Genomic DNA, 20,172 nt, shown 5'->3' with positions numbered 1-20,172 from the left:
CCCAAACACCACCTAGATCAAGACATACATCAAGATATAAAACACCATCAACACCTCAGAAAGCTGCCTCATGCCTCTTCCAGTTAACAATCCCTAACAGAGGTCATTTTTCTGACTTACATCACCCTAGATAGTGTTTTTTCCTGTTCTTAGAATGTATAGAAAAATGGAATCATATGTTATATATTCTTTTCTGTCTGACCTCTTTCACTCACCAGTATGCCTATGAGATTCATCCATGTTGTTGAGTGCAGTAATAATTTATTATTTTTATTTTTTGTACTACATATTCCATTGTATAAATCTACCAACCACAGTTTGTTTATCCATTCTTCTCTTTGGGCTTTAATTCTGTATTCTGTATTTTGTTCCATTGTTCTGTTTGTCTGCCTTTATGCCAGTACCACACTGTATTGCTAACGGTGGCTTTATAGAATTCCCTAAGTCCTTCCCTATGTTCTTCTGCAGGATTGTCTTCACCATTTTAGGTCCTTTGCTTTCCATTTATGTTTCAGAATAAGCTTGTTATTTTCCATCCTTTTTTTTTTAAAAAAGTGTGTCTTTGATTGTGATTGCATTTAATAGGCCAATTTAGGGAAATTTGGGAATCTTGACAGCTTTGAGTCTTTCTATGCATAAACCTGGCATATCTCTGCTTTGCATAGGATTTCTTTAATTTTTCTTACCAGTGTTTTTTTTACTTTTTTGTATACAAGTCTTGCACATACTTTGTGAAATTTACCTTTGAGAATTTCATGGTTTTGTGTACTATTGTAAATTTAAAATTTTGTTTTCCAATATTTATTCTCATATATAGAAATGAAGTTGATTTTTATATATTGACCTGGTTTATATCCTGCAACTTTGCAAAATTCACTTATTCTACTAACCTTTTGGTAGATGCTTGCTTTCTATTTCTTTTCCTTGTCTTATTACACTGACTAGAACCTACATGATAGTGAAGACAAGTCATAAGAATAGACATTCTTGCATGGAGCACATCTTGTGGGGAAAGATTCAGTTATTTTCAGTTATGTTGTTGTAGATTTTTTATAGGTACACTATCAGATGAAAGAAGTTCTTTCAGTTCCTCATTTGAAAGTTTTATTCATGAATTTTATCAAATATTTTTTCTCTACTTAGAGAATTATATAGTTTTTCTCTTTTATTCAGTTAATATTATTGAACTTAACTTACTAAATTAATATTTATTTCTGAATGTTAAACCAGCCTTGCATTCCTGCAAGGTCATAATCCATTATCCTTTTTATATAATATCTTACTGGATTTGCCATTGACCTATTCAGGAATTTTGCATCTTTGTTCATGAGGGATGTTGGTATGTCATTTACTTTTATTTGTGGGCTTTGGTATCAGAAATATGCTGGCCCCAACAAACAGGTTGAAAAGTGTTACCTGCATCTCTCTGTCCTCCAAAAGAGTTTTTGTGCTAGTACTATTGAAATTATCTATTCCGTAGTTATTTGGAAGAATTCAAATGTGAGGCAGTCCCAGCCTGGAGTTTTCTGTGTGGGAAGATTTAAAATCTACCATGTTACTATTTGTTTCCTGTTTGTACCATCTATTCTTTCTTCCCCTCACCTTCTCTTTCTGTTGTTTTCTTTGTTTAAGCAGTTGATTATCTTTTAAAGAGATTTAAATAGTTTAAAAAAAACACATCATTTCTGTTTACCCATGTAGTTAATATTTCTGGTAACTCTCTTCATTCTTTTCTGTAGGTCCAGATTTCCGTCTGGTGATATTTCCTTTCTGCCTATAGGACATCTTTCAAAATTTCTTGCATTGTAGGTCTGCTAATAATGAATTCTTTCAGTATTTGTATATCTGAAGTCTTTCATTTCCTTTTTTTAAAAGGTATTTTCACAGAACAGAATTTTGCATTAATTTTTTCATTCAATATTTTAAGGATATTTCATTGCTGTCTTTTATGTTGTTTCTGACAAAAATTCCAATGATGCTTTTACATATATAATGTGTCTTTTTCCCCTCTGGGTCCTTTTAACATTTTTCTATCATTGGTTTTAAGATATTTGATTATAATATACTTTAGTGTAGTTTTCTTCATGTTTCTTTAGCTTTTGGTTTGTTGAAGTATGAGTTTGTAGTTTTTAATCAAATTATGAAAATAGTCAGCTATTATTTCTTTGAATATTTTTCTGTCTTTCCTTCTAGTAGTCTCACTATATCTACATTAAACTATTTGAAGGTCCCACAGCTCACTGATGCTCTGTTCATTATTTTTTGGTCTTTTTTCTTTCTGTGTTTCATTTAGGATAGTTTCTGTTACTATGTCTTTGAGTTTACTTGTCTTTTTCTTCTGCAGTTTATAATCTGTTACTCCCATTTTATGTATTTTTTGTCTCTACAAGGATCTTTTTTGTGTTATCTCTTTAAACATTTGCAAGCTTTCCTTTATGTTCTTGAATATATAAAGTGTGCTTATAATTGAAATGTTTATTCCACTTACATGTAATGTAAATATTGGGAGAGTTGGGTTTAAGTAAGCTATGTTGTGCTTTGGTTTTTATTTGCTTCGTCTTCTTTGTTCCTCTTTTTTATTTTTTTTATTCAAGTATTTAAAAAATAGTTTCATTTTATCACCTCTTGATTTTTTAATAGCTTTTTAAATTTATTTATTTATAAATAAACCGCAAACCATACAGTTGACCTATTTAAAGTATACAGTTCAGTGGGCTTTGGCATATTATATTTTTCTAATTTTGAAATATATATAATAAATTTCCCATTTTAACTATTTTAGTGTATAATTCAGTGACATTAATTACATTTACAGTGTTGCGCAACCATCATAGCTATCAATGTACAAAACTTTGTCATTGTTCCAAACAGAAATTCTGCAACTGTTAACCAATTACTTCCCATTCTTACTCTCCTCAGCCCCTGATAACCTCTTATCTACTTTTTGTCTCTATGAATTTCCTTTTCTAGGTACCTATAATTGGAATCCTATAGTTATTTGTCCTTTTGTGCCTTACTTATTTCACTTAGCATCATATTTTCAAGTTTCATTCGTATTGTTGCATGTATCAGAATTTAATTTCTTTTTATGCCTGAATAATATTCCATCATATGGATATACCACTTTTTTTTAATCCATTCATCTGTTGATTAACCATTGAGTTATTTCCATCTTTGGGCTCTTGTGAATAATGCTTCTATGAACACTGGCATTACAAGTATTCATTCAAGTCCCTGCTTTCAGTTACTTTGGGTATTTATGGAGGAGTGGAATTGTTGGATCATATGATAATCCTGTATTTAACTTTCTGAGGGACTACCAAACATTTTTTTCTTAACTGCTGCACCATTTTATAGTCCTGCTATCAATGTACAAGGATACAAGTTTTTCCACATCTTCACCAACACTTGTTATTTTCCATATTTTTGTTATAGTCATGCTCATTGGTATGAAGTGGTATCATTGTGGTTTTGATTTTCATTTCCCTAATAACTAATGGGGCTTCCCCTGGTGGCTCAGCAGTAAAGAATCCACCTGCAATGCAGGAGACACAGGTTTGATCCCTGGGTTGGGAAGATCCCTTGGAGAAGGAAATGGCAACCCACTCTAGTATTCTTGCCTGGGAAATCCCATGGACAGAGGAGCCTGGCAGGCTACAGTTCATGGGGTCACAAAGAGTCAGACAGGATTTTGCAACTGAAACAACAACAATGACTAGTGATGTTAATCATCTTGCCATGTGCTTTTTGTTTTTGTTCAGTCACTAAGTCGTGTCTGACTCTTTGAGACCCCATGGACTGCAGCATGCCAGGCTTCCCTGTCCTTCACTATCTCCCAGAGTTTGCTCAAACTCATGTCCATTGAGTCATGATGCCATCCAACCATCTCATCCTCTGTCACCCCCTTCTCCTTTTGCCTTCAATCTTTCCTAGCATCAGGGTCTTTTCCAATGAGTTGGCTCTTTGCATCAGGTAGTCAAAGTATTGGAGCTTCAGCTTCAGCATCAGTCTTTCCAATGAATATTCAGGACTGATTTCCTTTAGGATGGACTGATTTGATCTCCTTGCAGTCCAAGGGACTCTCAAGAGTCTTCTCCAGCACCACAATTTGAAAGCATTAGTTCTTTGGCAGTCCGCCTTCTTTATGGCTCAACTCTCACGCCCATACCTGACTACTGGAAAAACCATAGCTTTGACTATACAAACCTTTGTCAGCAAAGTGATGTCTCTGCTTTTTAATATGCTGTCTAGATTTGTCATAGCTTTCCTTCCAAGGAGCAAGTCTCTTTTAATTTCATGGCTGCAGTCACCATCCGCAGTGATTTTAGAGCCCAAGAAAATAAAATCTGTCACTGTTTCCACTTTTTCCCCTTCTAGTAGGTTGGTGCAAAAGTAATTGTGGTTTTGCATTGTTGAACTTTGCTGTTTGATATTGAATACATTCTTAAGTAAATGTGGTTATGTTATACATCATTTTAATGCACATTTCTTGCTTTATTTTTTTTTTGCTAATGACTTATTACTTGCTATTTATTTTATATTTATTTTAGACTAGGGAAATGATGTTAGACAAAAAGCAAATTCGAGCAATTTTCTTATTCAAGTTCAAAATGGGTCATAAAGCAGCAGAGACAACTCACAACATCAACAATGCATTTGGCCCAGGAACTGCTAATGAACATACAGTGCAGTGGTGGTTCAAGAAGTTTTGCAAAGGAGACAAGAGCCTTGAAGATGAGGAGCACAGTGGCTGGCCATCGGAAGGTTGACAATGACCAATTGAGAGCATTGTTGAAGCTGGTGCTCTTAAAACACCACAAGAGGTTGCCCAAGAACTCAGCATCAACCATTCTATGGTCATTTGGCATTTGAGGCAAATTGGAAAGGTGAAAAAGCTTGATAAGTAAGTGTCTCATGAACTGCCCATAAATCAAAAAAATCACTGTTTTTAAGTGTCATCTTCTCTTATTCTGTACAACAACAATGAACCATTTCTTGATTGGATTGTGACATGCAATGAAAAGTGGATTTATACAACAACTGGTGATGACCAGCTCAGTGGTTGGACCAGAGAATAAGCTCCAAAGCACTTCCCAAAGCCAAACTTGCACCAAAAAAAAAAGTCATGGTCACTGTTTGGTGGTCTGCTGCCTGTCTGATCCACTACAGCTTTCTGAATCCCAAGAAAACCATTACATCTGAGAAGTATGCTCAGCAAATCGATGAGATACACTAAAATTGGCAACTCTTGCACCCGGCATTGGTCAACAGGATGGGCCTGGTTCTTCTTTATGACAATGCCCAACCGCACGCCACACAATCAGTGTTTCAAAAATTGAATCAACTGGGCTACGAAGCTTTGCCTCATCAGTGATATTCAACACCTGACCTCTCATCAACTGACTACCACTTCTTCAAGCATCTCAACAACTTTTTGCAGGGAAAATGCTTCCACAACCAGCAGGAGGCAGAAAATGCTTTCCAAGAGTTCATCAAATCCCAAAGCACAGATTTTTATGCTACAGGAATAAACAAACTTATTTCTCATGGCAAAAATGTGTTGATTGTAATGGTTCCTATTTTGATTAATAAAGATGTGTTTGAGCCTAGTTATAATGATTTAAAATTCACAGTCTGAAACTGCAGTTACTTTTTCACCAGGCTAATATTTGCCATGAAGTGATGGGACCAGATGCCATGATCTTAGTTTTTTGAATGTTGAGTTTTAAGCCAGCCTTTTCACTCTCCTCTTTCACCCTCATCAAGGGAGGCTCTTTAGTTCCTCTTCACTTTCTGCCATTAGAGTAGTATCATCTACATATCTGAGGTTATTGATATTTCCCCCAGCAGTTTTGATTCCAGCTTGTGATTCATTTAGCCTCACATTTTGCATGATGTACTCTGCATACAAGTTAAAGAAGCAGGGTGACAATATACGACCTTCACATACTTCTTGCCCAATTTGAATACTGGAGTAGATAGTCATTCCCTTCTCCAGGGGATCTTCCTAACTCCAGTGATCTTCCTGGGTCACTGCATTGCAGGCAGATTCTTTACCATCTGAACCACCAGGGAAGCTATGTGCTTATTGGCTATTGGTGTATCTTCTTTGGAGAAATTAGTCAAGTCCTTCGCCCAATTTTAGGGCATCATCAGCTGCTAATGAAATCATCAACATGGAGTGGATAGGCCATAGGCTTGCCAGCTTGCCCTTGTCATTTTCACAGGTTTTTTTTTTCTTTTTTAACATATTCTTGTTCTTTTCTATTTATACCCACCCCTACCTGTCTCCGTGGAAAGCTTTGGTAAGGCATAACAATTGTTCTGTTTAGTTGAACTGGTTTTAAGTAGGTGATTTATTAGTGTTCAGATATTAACCTGAGACTTGTGGAGAAATCTTCAATCCGTTGAATTGCTTAACTATATTAGTTTTATTGCTCACTGGTGGTGGTGTAGTCACTAAGTTGTGTCCAACTCTGTGACCCCGTGGTCTGTAGCCTGCCAGGCTCCTCTGTCTGTGGGATTCTCCACACAAGAATACTAGAGTGGGTTGCCATTTCCTCCTCTAGGGGATCTTCCTGACCCAGGGATCAAACCCATATCTCTTGCGTCTCCTGCATTGCAGGCAGATACTTTCCTGACTGAGCCATCAGGGAAGCTCATTGCTCACTATTACTACTTCTTCATATTATCTTCCTCCTCCTTGAATTCTTTATTGTGACTTTGTTTGTGAGTAATTCTAAAGAGTTGAGGCAACTGAGAAGTTCACCAGCTATAAGCAGTTTAGAGGTCACAGTCCCCAAACAGCCCTCAATTCTGACACCAAGTGCAGGTTTGTTAATTCCCCAAACCACTCTCAGGTTTGATAAGTCACTAGAAGGTCTTTGTGAAAACTATTATTCCTACAGTTATGGTTTTTTACAGGCAAATGTTACAGATTAAGCTCAACCAAGAGCAGAAGCACATTGGGGTGGAGTTCAGGGGAGGTACCAAAACCAGAGTTTCTGTTGTTCTCTCCCTGTGGGCTTGTTACTCTCCCAGCATAGATGTGTGGTGACATTGTCAACAGAAAAATATGTTGATCAAAGAAATTGAAAATTTTATTCGAGCCAAATTTGAGGATTATAATCTGGGAACAGCATCTCAGAAAGTTCTGAGAACTGTTCCACCCACTGGAAGTCAAGGCACAGTTCTATAAGTTTTTTTGAGACAGGGCTGGACATTAAATGACGTATTATTGACAGTTTACACAATCCAGATTGTGGCCCCTTACAAGATTAAGAAAGAATGTTATCTTTAAGTTGTCTTGTTGGTGCTGGTAGAATGTTGGTCTTTATGGTTGAGCAGGTATTTTGCTGATGGGGAAGATTTGGTCGATGCCTAATGCAGATATACAATGCACAGTGAGAGAAGGGAAGAAGCCAAAGGATTGAGAAAATGTTTTATGTTTAAATTTTTCCTATCTTGCCATCAAATAAATTTATTTCACAACATATGCAGGGTATTGTACAACATGGAAGCTTGCCCAGGCTTCATTGCTCAGTTTCGTTGTTGTTTTTTATTGGAGCATAGTTGGTTTAACAATGTTATGTTAGTTTCTGGTATACAGCAAAGTGATTCAGTTATACATATATGTATATATACATGTGTTCTTTTCCATATCCTTTTCCATTGTGGTTTAATTATTGAATATAGTTCCCTGTGCCACAGTAGGACTTTGTTGTTTCATTTTTCATTGCAATTTCATTACATAAGCATGATCGATTTATGATTGCCTACTTGCTTAATCTCAGTCTCCAGTCTAAACTCCTCTAGGTCTGACCTAAACCCCTATCCTAAATCATATAGTTGGTCTTCCTGGAGTGACTAGTCCCTGCACTGAACTAGTTACCATTTGACGGGCCCATGGCTCAAAAGCAAGAAAAGGTTGTCTATCAGGAGCTGAGGGCAAAGGTCAGATCCCTTTTCAGGCAAGGTTAAATTCTTTACAATACAGTTGGTAGGCATTTGGGTTGTTTCCAGTTTTGAAATTAAACAAATAATGCAGTTGGAAGCATTTCTATATATGTCTTTAGCTGAACTTGTACATACCTCTCTGTTGGGTATATATCTAGGAGTGGAACTTCTGAACTATTAGTGATTATTGTTTGTTTGAAACTGCATTTGCTCTGGTGGGAATGGTTCGGTATATATTGAGAAATTGATGCTGCAAAAGAAAATGGATAACTGAAGGAGTGAAGTTCTTTGGGTTTGGGCCCTGATATGAGTAAATACATATTTAATTCCTGTGGGAATTAAACAGTTCTTATGCTTCACAATAGCAGGATTAAATGGGGCAGAATAGGCAAATGTGTTTCCAGCCAACTGGCTCATAAAGAAACTTTCTTATTGGAAGCATAAAGAGAAAAAGGCTTTTCTGCTAGTAGGGAGAACTACTTCTAGTGGTCATTGTTACATGCACTGCTACAGTGCAGAAGAAAAAGGAGGGAACCCTTCACAATGGGCTTACAGCTTACCATATATATGGCAGAGTCCTGCTTTGGGAAACTAGAGATTACAAGTGGCCAGTCTACATGTGAAGAGAGGGAAGGTGTAAAGAATGTTGGGACAGAATTATTGAAAGTAAAAATTTTGCAGGTATTATTGCAAATCCGTCATGTAGTCATTGCCAGGGATCAAACAATTCATGCTTTTTTTTTTTCTAGTCTGTCACCTTCAAAACAACCAGCAGAAATCTTGCCCGAGCCATGTGCATGAAGAATCTCAAGCTCACTATCATCATCATCATCATATCAGTTGTAAGTTTTGTCCTTTAGTGATTTTATCTTTCAGTCTCTAAGAAATTAGGTGTTGGAATTCCTTCTCATTGATTAGCACTCTGAAATGAGCTACGCATAACTTTTAATGCCAAAATGTATGACTAGGCATTTACTTTCCTCTGAGGTTACTATGATATTCCTGGTTATTTCATGGTTTTCTCACTATTAAAATGGGATTCTTTTCAAATTACATTTTCTAGTTGAGTCCATATTCTCTACTTTCTAGTTAATTCTGTTATCTATTTGTTTCTGTTTTTTCTTTTCTAATTCCTCTTTTTGTTTCTGGCAACCTTGTATAAGTTTTATCAGTTGTAATAGTTTGTCAGTTGATTCTCTGTGTGCTGTAGATCAGGAGTCAGCAAATGTTCTGTGAGGTCCAGGCTTTGCAGGTCACATACTGTCTGTGTCACATATTCTTTTTTTTTTTAATGTTGAAAATTATAAAAACCATTCTTAGCTCACAGGTGAAGGCTATAGTTTACTGACTCCTGCTGTAGGTTAATTATCTCAGGTTAATTAATTAGATTAATGCTGTCTGTTAATAATCTTGACCTTATCACATATTTACTAGCGGTGTTGAATAATTACAGTATCACTGAGAATTTTTATTTAGTTCCTGGTTTTAATTGGAATGCTTCTAATATTTATGAGTGATATTTACTATGAATTCATATTAAACTTTCATTGTGAAGTGAAAGAACCTTTTATTTCTAGAGTACTAAAAGTGTTTGTTTTTAATCAGGAATAGGCTTTCTCCACCCAATGAATTGATAATAAAACTACATTTACTATTAATATATTGAATGACATTAATGAAAGCAGTAATAATTAACTTTTCTTTAATTTCTGGAATAAGTACTAAGAAGTACTTTTTAATGCATGGTGAGTTCCATTTCCTAGTATTTACTTACTATAATGCAGTAGTTCTCTTGTGCGTGAATATAGTCTATATATGCTGTTCTCCTTTTGGAACTCTAATACAAACAGATATTGGATCACTTTGAACTATCCTGCATGTTTGGTAGCCTTTTTAATATGTTTAAGCTCCTTTCTTGTATCACATTCTGGATGAATCATTCAGCTAACTCTTCCAGCTCTGTTCATTCTGCTATCCAGGTCTTCATTTAAAAAATTAATTGATTAATTTTAAAATGTTTATTTTTGTAAGTGAAGTGAAAGTTGCTCAGTTGTGTCCAACTCTTTGCAACCCCATGGACTATACAGTCCATGGAATTCTCCAGGCCAGAATACTGGAGTGGGTAGCCTTTCCCTTCTCCAGGGATCAAACCCAGGTGTCCCACATTGCAGGTGGATTCTTTACCAACTGAGCCACAAGGGAAGCCATGTTTTAAATTTCTAGGGATGCTTATTATATTTTAACATTTTTTCATGGAACTTTTATACTTGTTAACAGATAATCTCTCTTCTTGAATTTTTTGAATATATATTAAAAGATATATCACAGGGAATTAGTTTATGCAATGGCAGGAGCTGGCTAGGCAAGTCCAAAATCCATAGAGCAGGTTGTTGTGAAGGTGCTCAGTTGGGTCCCACTGTGACCCCATGGACGGTAGCCTGCCAGGCTCCTCTGTCCATGGGATTTTCCAGGCAAGAATACTGGGTGGGTTGCCATTTCCTTCTGCAGGGGATCTTCCCAGCCCATGGGGTCAACCCAGGTCTCCTGCACTGCAGGCAGACTCTACCTTCTGAGCCACCGGAGAAGCCCAGTTACTTAAAGTCAAGTGATTATGAGCTTGAATCACATCTACAGAATACAGCAACACCTAGATTAGTGTGTGTTTGGGTAACAGTTCATTGTAGCCTCCCGAAGTTGACATACAAAATAGACTTCCCTGAAATGTAGTTAGTTATGTTTATGTGAAATAGGTATATTTAAAAATTTTATTTATAATATAGTAAGTATTGATAGTTGTGTGTGTGTGTGTGAGTTAATCAGCCGTGTCCAAGTTTTTGTGACCCCATGGACTGTAGCCCACCAGGTTCCTCTGTCCATGGAATTCTCCAGGCAAGAATACTGCAGTGGATTGCCATTCCCTTCTCCAGGGGTTGGTAGTTATAAACCACTCTAAACAGGAGCTCTCTGGAGTCTTCATTTTTAAGAGGGTAAAGAAGTCCTGAACCAAAAGCTCCAGAACTGCTGCTCGAAGGAGTTTGGGAGGAACGGTTTCCTTTGGGGGTAGTTGGTGTCTGGGCAAAGCAGCATTTCCTCCTCATCCTCTTGTCATTTACGGAGGCTCAAAGGTAACTCTGAGCAGGTATCTCTGACTCAACTCCCATTCTCCTTGACCTCTATTGAAGGTCTTTCCGACTTAGACAGCTGGACCTGCCTAAACGAGAAGGGCAGCCCCATCTATTCATGTTATCCTAGAAATTGTGCTATCGCCTTGCGTGTCTTCTTGTTCAGGATCCATGGTATCCAAGGCTGGCACATTCTTGACTTCTCAGCTTAGCTTCCTCTTCCTTCCGTGATCTAGGAATTTAGATTGAGTTATTAAAGTAGATAGTTGTTACATTTCAGATTATTTTAATCGATTACTGATTATTTTTGTTGATTACTTGTTACATTTGGAGGACCTTGCCACCTCTTTGACAAAAAGTGCTATCACCTCAAGTATTGCACTTCAGCTTTAAAAATCCTTATATTTTAGCTGTGGCAAATGTCAGCTTTATATCAAGTTGGAATATCCGTGTGTGTGAATGTAATTTGAGCACTTTACTGTATTCATTAATAACCATAATTTTCCCCAACATTTGTAGAGAAAAAAAATCCATATTTTTTTCTAAGCATGTAAGTAATGAAATCAGTTACTTAAAGATCTTAGAAGGTTATAATTTAAATCAAAACAAAATGACTGACAATGCAGTGAACCTAAATTTGATAGTAAACCTATTTTTGGAATATAGTAATGTGAGCAAGCATATACCATTAAAATAGCATAATTTACAATTATAATATCATAATTAAAAAGTGAATACATCTTTATAGGACTTGTATTTTTGCTGTGTTACTTACAATTGAATAAGTACAATTAGTGTCATCCACTGAGAGGTTCATGGCAACATTCTTGCTCATAGGTGGTATAGATATAGAGTCTACTCACGCTTTTTATTATTTTTAATCACCCTAATAATGAAAAATAAATCCATGTGCAAAATCTAAAAATGTACTTAATACAAAATTGTACCTCAAGGGAATTATGTTAATTTGTGACTCTTATGACAATGATGTTATCAGTAGAGTGGCTTATATAGTTCTTAGTCTGCTCACTTCCCAGTGAAGAGAAACAACCACACTGCTTTGTTTACCAATAAAAAAAAAAAACAGTGGAATTCAAGTGGATGTATATCAGAAAAGATCATTTTAATTCTACTACTATCTTTGAAAATACTTGATTCGTGTGTTGTATTATTATACCACTGCTACTCTGATGGAACCAAAATTTGTTCATTGGTCTTGCCTTTATATATTATTTAGGAGCCTGTGATAGATTCAAGAAAATAAAATTGCCTTCTCCCCCACACCTAGGTATTCATCTATTTGTTTTGTCACCTCCCTGTGGTGGATTTACAAGGCCAAGCTGTGTGAAGAAATAAAGTTATCACTAACCAAGGATATGAGAGACCAAGAGTTAAAAGCAATCTGTGTGATTCAGGCCTTTTAATACTGAGAGATGGTGTCTGCTGGCCGCTTCACCCTTCTTCTTTCTTTCTTTTTTAAAAATCTTGTTCCACACCTCCAGATTTATCTTTGTCCTGTCAACCTGTTTATTTTATTGCACTTCAGACTGAACCATTTATTGTAGCAGTAGCCTTAAAAAAAGCATTGTGTTTCTTTGGTTTGTAAACTAGTGTCATCTACTTGCAGAAACATTTTGTTTGTAATTGCACAAAGCTATCACCAAGGTAGAAACCACCTGTCTTATGAGCTGTTGGCTAAAATTTGGATGACCTTTGTGCACACAAAAGTTGAAAAGACTGATAGTGTTGCTAACAGCTTGTCTCAATGTCTTTTGATTTTGAAGGGTTTTAGGTGCTTGAAAACAATGTTCATGGAGAATTGTTGTTATTTGGGGAATTGTAATGCAATTATTGGTGTTTCAAGGAACCCAAGCAGGTAAAATATTGATATTAAACAGTTTATCTCAGTCAGAAGGGGAATGTTTTGCTAGCCTGTTAGAAGCACACAGAATTATCCTTATCTCCATATTACTAACTTTTAGGAAGAGAGTTTTGATCATTCACAAACTTCACAAAGCTTGATATCCTCTCTTTCCCTGTTGCAGTTGATTTCAGAAGATGGTGGTTTAAATATTGTTGAAGGCTAGGGTTTATTATATATTCCTTTTCCTTTGGTGGATGTTTAGGGCAATTGTATAGATAATAGAATGGGCAATAGAGGGCTTGAGTAGGCGCATTCCTCTGATTCACCAAAGAAAAAGAAGAGAACCATAGCCAACGTGTTAACATTTTCGCTTTATGAAGGGAGGTAGTGCAGGAGAACTTTTTCAGCCTGGGAAAAGCCCAGGCTGAATATAATCAATGATCAGTTCCGGGGTTTGGGTTTAACTGGTGTTGAACAATAGTTTGAACATCCTTTGTGGTTTAGTAAGTTCTTTAACCTGCCTAGTTTTGAAGATTATTTTTTGTGTAACTTAAGAGTAGACAGTATGATATCTAGAAACAATGTAAAGACATTTTAGCTAACATCCATGTAACTGCAGTGTGAAAAAAACTGGAATGTAATCATACTGCTTTGGCTACTCTGGCATCTGTTAGCTAGTGTGTACTTTTGGTGTGTATCTGAAAGGACAACATTTGCTCTGTAGATCTAATTGCATTTATTTCTCAATAAAGGCCAGTAAATGGAAATTATATTACATTTGACTGTTTTCCCAATGAAAGAACAAATTTGTCTATGAAACCTAGCCACCTGTTTAGCCTAGTCATGTGCCTTGAATATATATATATATATATATATATATATATATATATATATATGTCACATAATCTGGATCCTGCTACCTGTTCTTCCATCTAAACCTTTCAGTTCATGCTGATTCCTTTATTTGACATAATGTTTTCAACCCACTGGAACCCTTTTCCTTGTGATCATGTATAATGGAAATGTTTTTTCAGTTCTCTTGATCAACACTAATGTATTTTCATTCCATTAGCATTTTGTATTGGAAAGCATTTGTTCCATGAAAACATTTGGCGTTCTTAATTTCAAAATGTCTTTAATTCAACGAAAAAGACTGAAAGCTCATTTCCCTTTCTTATACACACCTGAATAAAAATGATGTGCATGTTTCAGGGATAAATTCCTTAACCATCTCTTGGTCTATTTATGTATAGGAATGCTTTTTGAAGCACATACCTTATTTTAAATGATGCACAAACTGAAGACATTAATAAAAATTTAAGAGTAATACAATGAGTTGCTTGTTTGAGAATTTCTTCATGGAATCTAATTTCTTCTGATGACATTTTGCCATAGTTTGCAGAACAAAAGTGTTTTACTTGTGATGAAAATGCATTTTAAAATGTGACCTGGAGCCTTAAAGAGCTATAGCAATGTCTCAGGTGTATGAAATTTTCTTCAAAATCAACAGACACAAAAGTTAAAAAAATATGTGGGCCATACTGTAACCAACAAAAAGATCATGAAATGACCACACAGCCTCTACATCCATCATCCTGAGACCATGGTTGAGACAGAACAGCAAAAGAACCCTAGGGATTGTAATCCATTTCAACTCAACTCTGACTGGTTCTGAAATAGATGACTCAAAGGAAGGCATACAAGGGTGAGAGCAAATAATTTGTTATAGCAAAACAGATTTAGGGAAAGAGAAAAAGAGATAGAATGGCAAAGATCAAATGTACAAAAAGCTGGGCCATAGCAAAATAATAATGGGTCACTTGGGGCCTTTGAATCTCGGTAACTGAAGTAAAGAATGATAGAATATGTTTTAGTTTGTTGTAAAGCAACTCAGAAACAGCCCATTTAGCTTTCCCCAGGCCTCCTTGAGGCCGACACTTAGAGATGAGCTGGGGGAATGCTATTTATTTATTGTTCAGTTCTATCGCTCAGTCGTGTCTGACGCTTTGTGACCCCATGGACTACAGCACACCAGGCCTCCCTGTCCATCACCAACTCCCAGAGTTTACTCAAACTCATGACCATTGAGTTGGTGATGCCATTATTTGTTGTTATGAACAGAAAAAGAAGTGGCACAAGCTAATTATTTCTCTTCAAACTGTTGGCCATAAGGTCAAATAGTGTCACACTTTGTACATTTCTTTCAGAATAAATGGGCAGGATTTCCATCAGATAATGATTCTTCCTTGTCTAACTCTACCTTCCTAGCCTCAAGATGGACATAGAAATCGGGTTGCTTGCCTGGGAGTCTTAATGGAAATTTATATAACAACAAAAATAGCAGCCGTAGACCCTTGTGTGATATTTTACATTAGAAGCAGAACTGTTTGGACCACTCTTTCTTTTGAAAAATAATAAATAGGGTAGAGTGGTGATAATAAATGGGGCATTGTGGTGGTGGTGGTTGACCTATGATTCAGTTTGAATTCAGTGAGGAAAACAGCCGAGACAAGGATGATGGAAATAAGGGGTTTAGTACACAGGTGCATGACAAAGTAGGAAGAGATGGTCTGGAAATGAGGTGCCAGGGGATAAGAGGAAGAGTCCTAAATATTTTCACTTAATGTACTAGTGCTGGTGAACAGTTGGAAAACCTGAAAAGCCCTATGTGTCTGTTTGCCATAATAGGTGTGTGACAAAGACTGTGGCAAAGAAGCAATGGTTTTAGTAAACTTGATGCCAAGTGCCCTATTGTGTCCCCAGTTGGTGAGGAGGGCCAGTATTCAAGAGGATGAGCTGGATGCAGAATGGAGGAGATTGAGACAAAGCCAGGAGATATGCCAGGTACCTTAGCATCTTCATGTCTGAGTGCCTTGACCTGCAAAGAATATTGGCCTCCACTTTCCTTCCGCTTTCCGAGTCTCACGTGAGTTCATTTCACTGGCAAAACGGAATTCTAAAAGCATATAGGGAAAGGAGTTTCAACGAAATTCCCAGCTTCTAGCCAGAACAGTGCTGCCAATCTAGCCCAGCCAAGCTCTTCCTGGATTCATTCTAAAGAATGGTTCAACTGTTTCATCTTACGGAGAAAGACCACTTGAGAAGTTAAAGCATTGTTTTGGTCATGGTACATTGTACAAGATTATTTTGGATTTGTGTTGTTTATTAAACTGGTGGATTCGTGTTGTTTATTAAACTGTTTAATAAACTGTTTAATAAACATCTATATTCAAAATATATTGTGACTTGTTACATCTCTTCCAAAAAGAGGAATGGCTGTGAAAGAAAATTTGTATGCACAGGTTGACACCCTGATTTACCTTTTTAAAATTCACATTCCAAGTTTGGACCAACATAAAACTAATAAAAGTCTTATGGGCTCAAGAGGAGAGGAGGTTCACACACACACACACACACACACACACAGAGACATATTAATGGCTGATTCGTGTTGTTGTACAGCAGAAACCAACACAACCTTGTAAAGCGGTTATACTCCAATTAAAATAAAAGTATCATGCACAGAGAGAGGACATTAAATTCAGTAATACCCCTTAAAGACTTCACTTCTGGATAAGATGGAGTAACAGTATATTTACCCTCCTGCCTGAAATAACCCACTAAAGGGATCATTTTTAAGACACTGGATTCCAGGCAATGAAGGGGTAGTGATGTTTCAAAGGGCTGAACCCAGTTATTGCCCCAGCTTATGTTGAGAGAATATTCTGGCCACAATAGAATGAGAAGGAACCCAGGGTATTTGGTAGAGTAGTCAGAAGGGTCTTGCATAAACCAGGCTTTCTCAGTCTTTGCACGGTGAATGTTTGGGACCAGGTGTTCTTTGAGACTGTCCTGTGCATTGTAGGATGTTCAGTAGCATCCCTAACCTCAAACCACTGGATGCAAGGAGCACACTCTCCAATTGTGACAACCAAAAATGTCCCTGATGTTCCTGCCAAGTTGGAATAGGGGAGCAAAATCAACCTTGGCTAAGAACCACTGGCCTACAAAACTAGCTACTGTTGTTGTTCAGTCACTAAGTCATGTCTGATTCTTTGCAACCCCATGGACTGCAGCATGTCAGCCTCCTCTGTCCTCCACTATCTCCTAGAGTTTGCTCAGATTCATGTCCATTGAGTCAGTGATGCTATCTAACCATTTCATCCTCTGTTGCCCCCTTCTCCTCCTGCCTTCAATCTTTCCCAGCATCAGGGTCTTTTCCAGTTAGTTGGGTGTTCACATCAGCAGTCCAAAACATTGGAGCTTCAGCTTCAGCATCAGTTGTTCCAATGAGTATTCAGGGTTGATTTCCTTTAGGATTGACTGGTTTGATCTTCTTGCTGTCCAAGGGACTCTCAAGAGTCTTTTTAGCACCACAATTTGAAAGCATCAGTTCTTCGGTGAGCAAGCATCTTTTAAGTTCATGGCTGGAGTCACTGTCTGCAGTGATTCTGTAGCCCACAAATATAAAATTTGTCACTGTTTCCACTTTTTCCCCTTCTAGTTGCCATGAAGTGATGGGCCCAGATGCCATGATCTTAGTTTTTTGAATGTTGAGTTTCAAGCCAGCTTTTTCACTCTCCTCTTTCACTTTCATCAAGAGACTCTAGTTCCTCTTCACTTTCTGCCATTAGAGTGGTATCATCTGCATATCTGAGGTTGTTGATATTTCTCCCAGCAATCTTGATTCCAACTTGTGATTCATCCAGCCTGGCATTTTGCATGATGTACTCTGCATAGAAGTTAAATAAGCAGGGTGACAATATACAGCCTTGTCATATCTTTTCCTAGTACTGAACCAGTCAGTTGTTCCATGTCCAATTCTAACTGTTGCTTCTTGACCCACATACAAGTTTCTCAGGAGACAGGTAAGGTGGTCTGTTATCTCTCTTAAGAATTTTGCACAGTGGAAGGGGACATAGGTAAAACTATGGCTGATTCACGTTGATGTTTGGTAGAAACCAACAGAATAAAGCAATTATCTTCCAATTAAAAATAAATTTAAAAAGCGAGTTTTTCAGTTTGTTGTGATCCCTACAGTCAAAGGCTTTAGTGTAGACACTGAAACATAAGTCGATTTTTTTTTTAACTCCCTTGCTTTCTCCATAATCCAATGAATGTTGGCTAATTGATCTCTGATTCCTCTGCTTCCTTGAAACCCAGCTTGTACACCTGGAATTTCTCGGGTCACATTCTGCTGAAGCCTAGTTTGAAAGATTTTTAGCACGACTGCCAGCATATGAAATGAGTGCAGTTTTACACTAGTTTGAACATTCTTTGGCATTGCTCTTCTTTGGGATTGGAATGAAAACTGACCTTTTCCATTCCTGTGGCCATTGCTGAGTTTTCCAAATTTGCTCTTATTGAGTGCAGCACTTTAACAGCATCATCTTGTAGGATCTGAAATACCTCAGTTGGAATTACATCATCTCCAGTAGCTTTGTTGTAGTGCTTCGTAAGGCCCACTTCACACTCCAGAACGTCTGGCTCCAGGTGAGTGATCACACCATCGTGGTTATCTGGGTCATTAAGACCTTTTCTGTATAGTAGTTCTGTGTATTCTTGCCACCTCTTCTTAATCTCTTCTGCTTCTGTTAGGTCCTTACCATTTCTGTCCTTTATCATGCCCATCCTTGCATGAAATATTCCCTTGATATCTCCAGTTTTCTTGAAGAGATCTCTAGTCTTTCCCATTCTATTGTTTCCTTTTATTTATTTTTTTGCACTGTTTATTGAAGAAGGCCTTCTTGCCATTCCCTGGAACTCTGCATTCAGTGGGTGTATCTTTCCCTTTCTCCCTTCTGTTTCACTTTCTTCTTTCCTCAGCTATTTGTAAAGCCTCTTCAGACAACCATCCTGCCTTCTCGCATCTCACTTTCTTGTTGTCAGTCACTAAGTCATGTCTGACTCTTTGTGACCCCATGGACTGCAGCATGCCAGGCTCCTCTGTCCTCCACTATCTCCTGGAGTTTGCTCAAATTCATGTCCATTGAGTTGATGATGCTATCTAACCATTTCATCCTCTGCTGCCCTCTTCTCTGGTTGCCTTCATTTAGATAGACATCACAAAACTTTTGCTTCATTGTGTTTTGGTTTGTTTGGGAGGAGTTAGTCATCATGCATTATCAATACTTCCCTGGAAAGGTTTTATATTCCCTCAACAACTATCCTAAACAAACCCATTTCTATCTAATAAAGGCTGTTGAAGCCTGGCATGCTGCAGTCCATGGGGTCGCAAAGGGTCAGACACGACCGAGCAACTGAACTGAACTGAATAATTATTAGGGCCAGGTGGCCCCTCTGCCTTGTTAGTCCCCAACCCACGAAGACTTTCCCTGAAGTGCTCCTGGCACCCATGAGACCAGTCAACTATTCATGAACCTTGACTCAGGACTGTATGCCCTGTTTCCAAGCACCGCCTGCTGCCGTGTCAACTATCAACAGTCCCAGTGACCCCCGGCCATGCAAAGAGCAGCTGCAAATACTTCTGATCATCCCTGGATCTTGATTCCACCATGTAAGTTACTGGATAATAAACTGATCCATTGATTACCTGGAGCTGCCTGTCTCTGTGTTTATGGACCCACCTTTGAGGGGAGGGGACCTGCCTGAGGGAGGATGGATGTGCACTAGTGGGGGACACTCACCGATGGTCCCCTCGTCTGTCCATCTATCCAAGGCCCACCACCCTGTCCGTGTCCATCCCTGTCCCTCTCCAGGAAACCTTGCTTTCTAGGCTCCAAGTGCCCACACTTCCCCATCTCAACTCCTGCACGGTCGAATTGAGTTTGCGGGTTTCCTGGCCAATTTCCTGGCTCACACGCTTGCTCTTGGTTGGTGTCCTCAATACACCTGGGCTGACAGGTGATGGCCCCCTCTAGTCATCATTCAATGCTTCACCCAGCTGTGACACTGCCCCAAATGCAGGAGAGGCAGCCCTCCTGCAGAATGTGGGAAGGTCTGACCAACCCCAGGGTGGATAGCGTGGCTTGGGTCACTAGGCAAGCATAGCTGAGTCCTCACTCCTCAGAATCCATGCCCCCGTGGGCCTTCCATTGCCTCTGCTTTTGTGAGCCAAGCAGGGCTGCGTGGTCTGTGGTCATGGGGGGAGGGACGCAGACACAGGCTCCCCCAAGGGCACCCATGCTGACCGCACCAAATGGGCACTGCACCAGTACTTCTGCAGGGCGGGTTCGCCTGCACACAGAGGTCAGGCCTCTGCTCCGGGCT

The 20,172-nt window shown here is 38.2% G+C and overlaps 1 protein-coding gene across 1 annotated transcript in view; it reads left to right on the top strand.

Annotated features, from left to right (window-relative positions):
* VAMP7 (vesicle associated membrane protein 7) overlaps positions 1–14,274 on the top strand; it is a 74,409-nt gene extending 60,135 nt beyond the window's left edge. The window contains 4 exon segments of the mRNA XM_070462880.1: positions 8,706–8,802; positions 12,367–12,464; positions 12,467–12,496; positions 12,499–14,274. Coding sequence (XP_070318981.1) covers positions 8,706–8,802; positions 12,367–12,464; positions 12,467–12,496; positions 12,499–12,629 — 356 coding nt within the window. The 3' untranslated portion in view covers positions 12,630–14,274.
* The last annotated feature ends 5,898 nt before the right edge of the window (positions 14,275–20,172 follow it).

The sequence above is a fragment of the Odocoileus virginianus genome, unplaced genomic scaffold (genome assembly GCF_023699985.2).
Source record: "Odocoileus virginianus isolate 20LAN1187 ecotype Illinois unplaced genomic scaffold, Ovbor_1.2 Unplaced_Scaffold_16, whole genome shotgun sequence".
Lineage (NCBI taxonomy): Eukaryota > Metazoa > Chordata > Mammalia > Artiodactyla > Cervidae > Odocoileus > Odocoileus virginianus.
The sequence above is the reverse complement of the archived record's forward strand: the minus strand, read 5'-3'. Positions and strand labels throughout refer to the sequence as shown.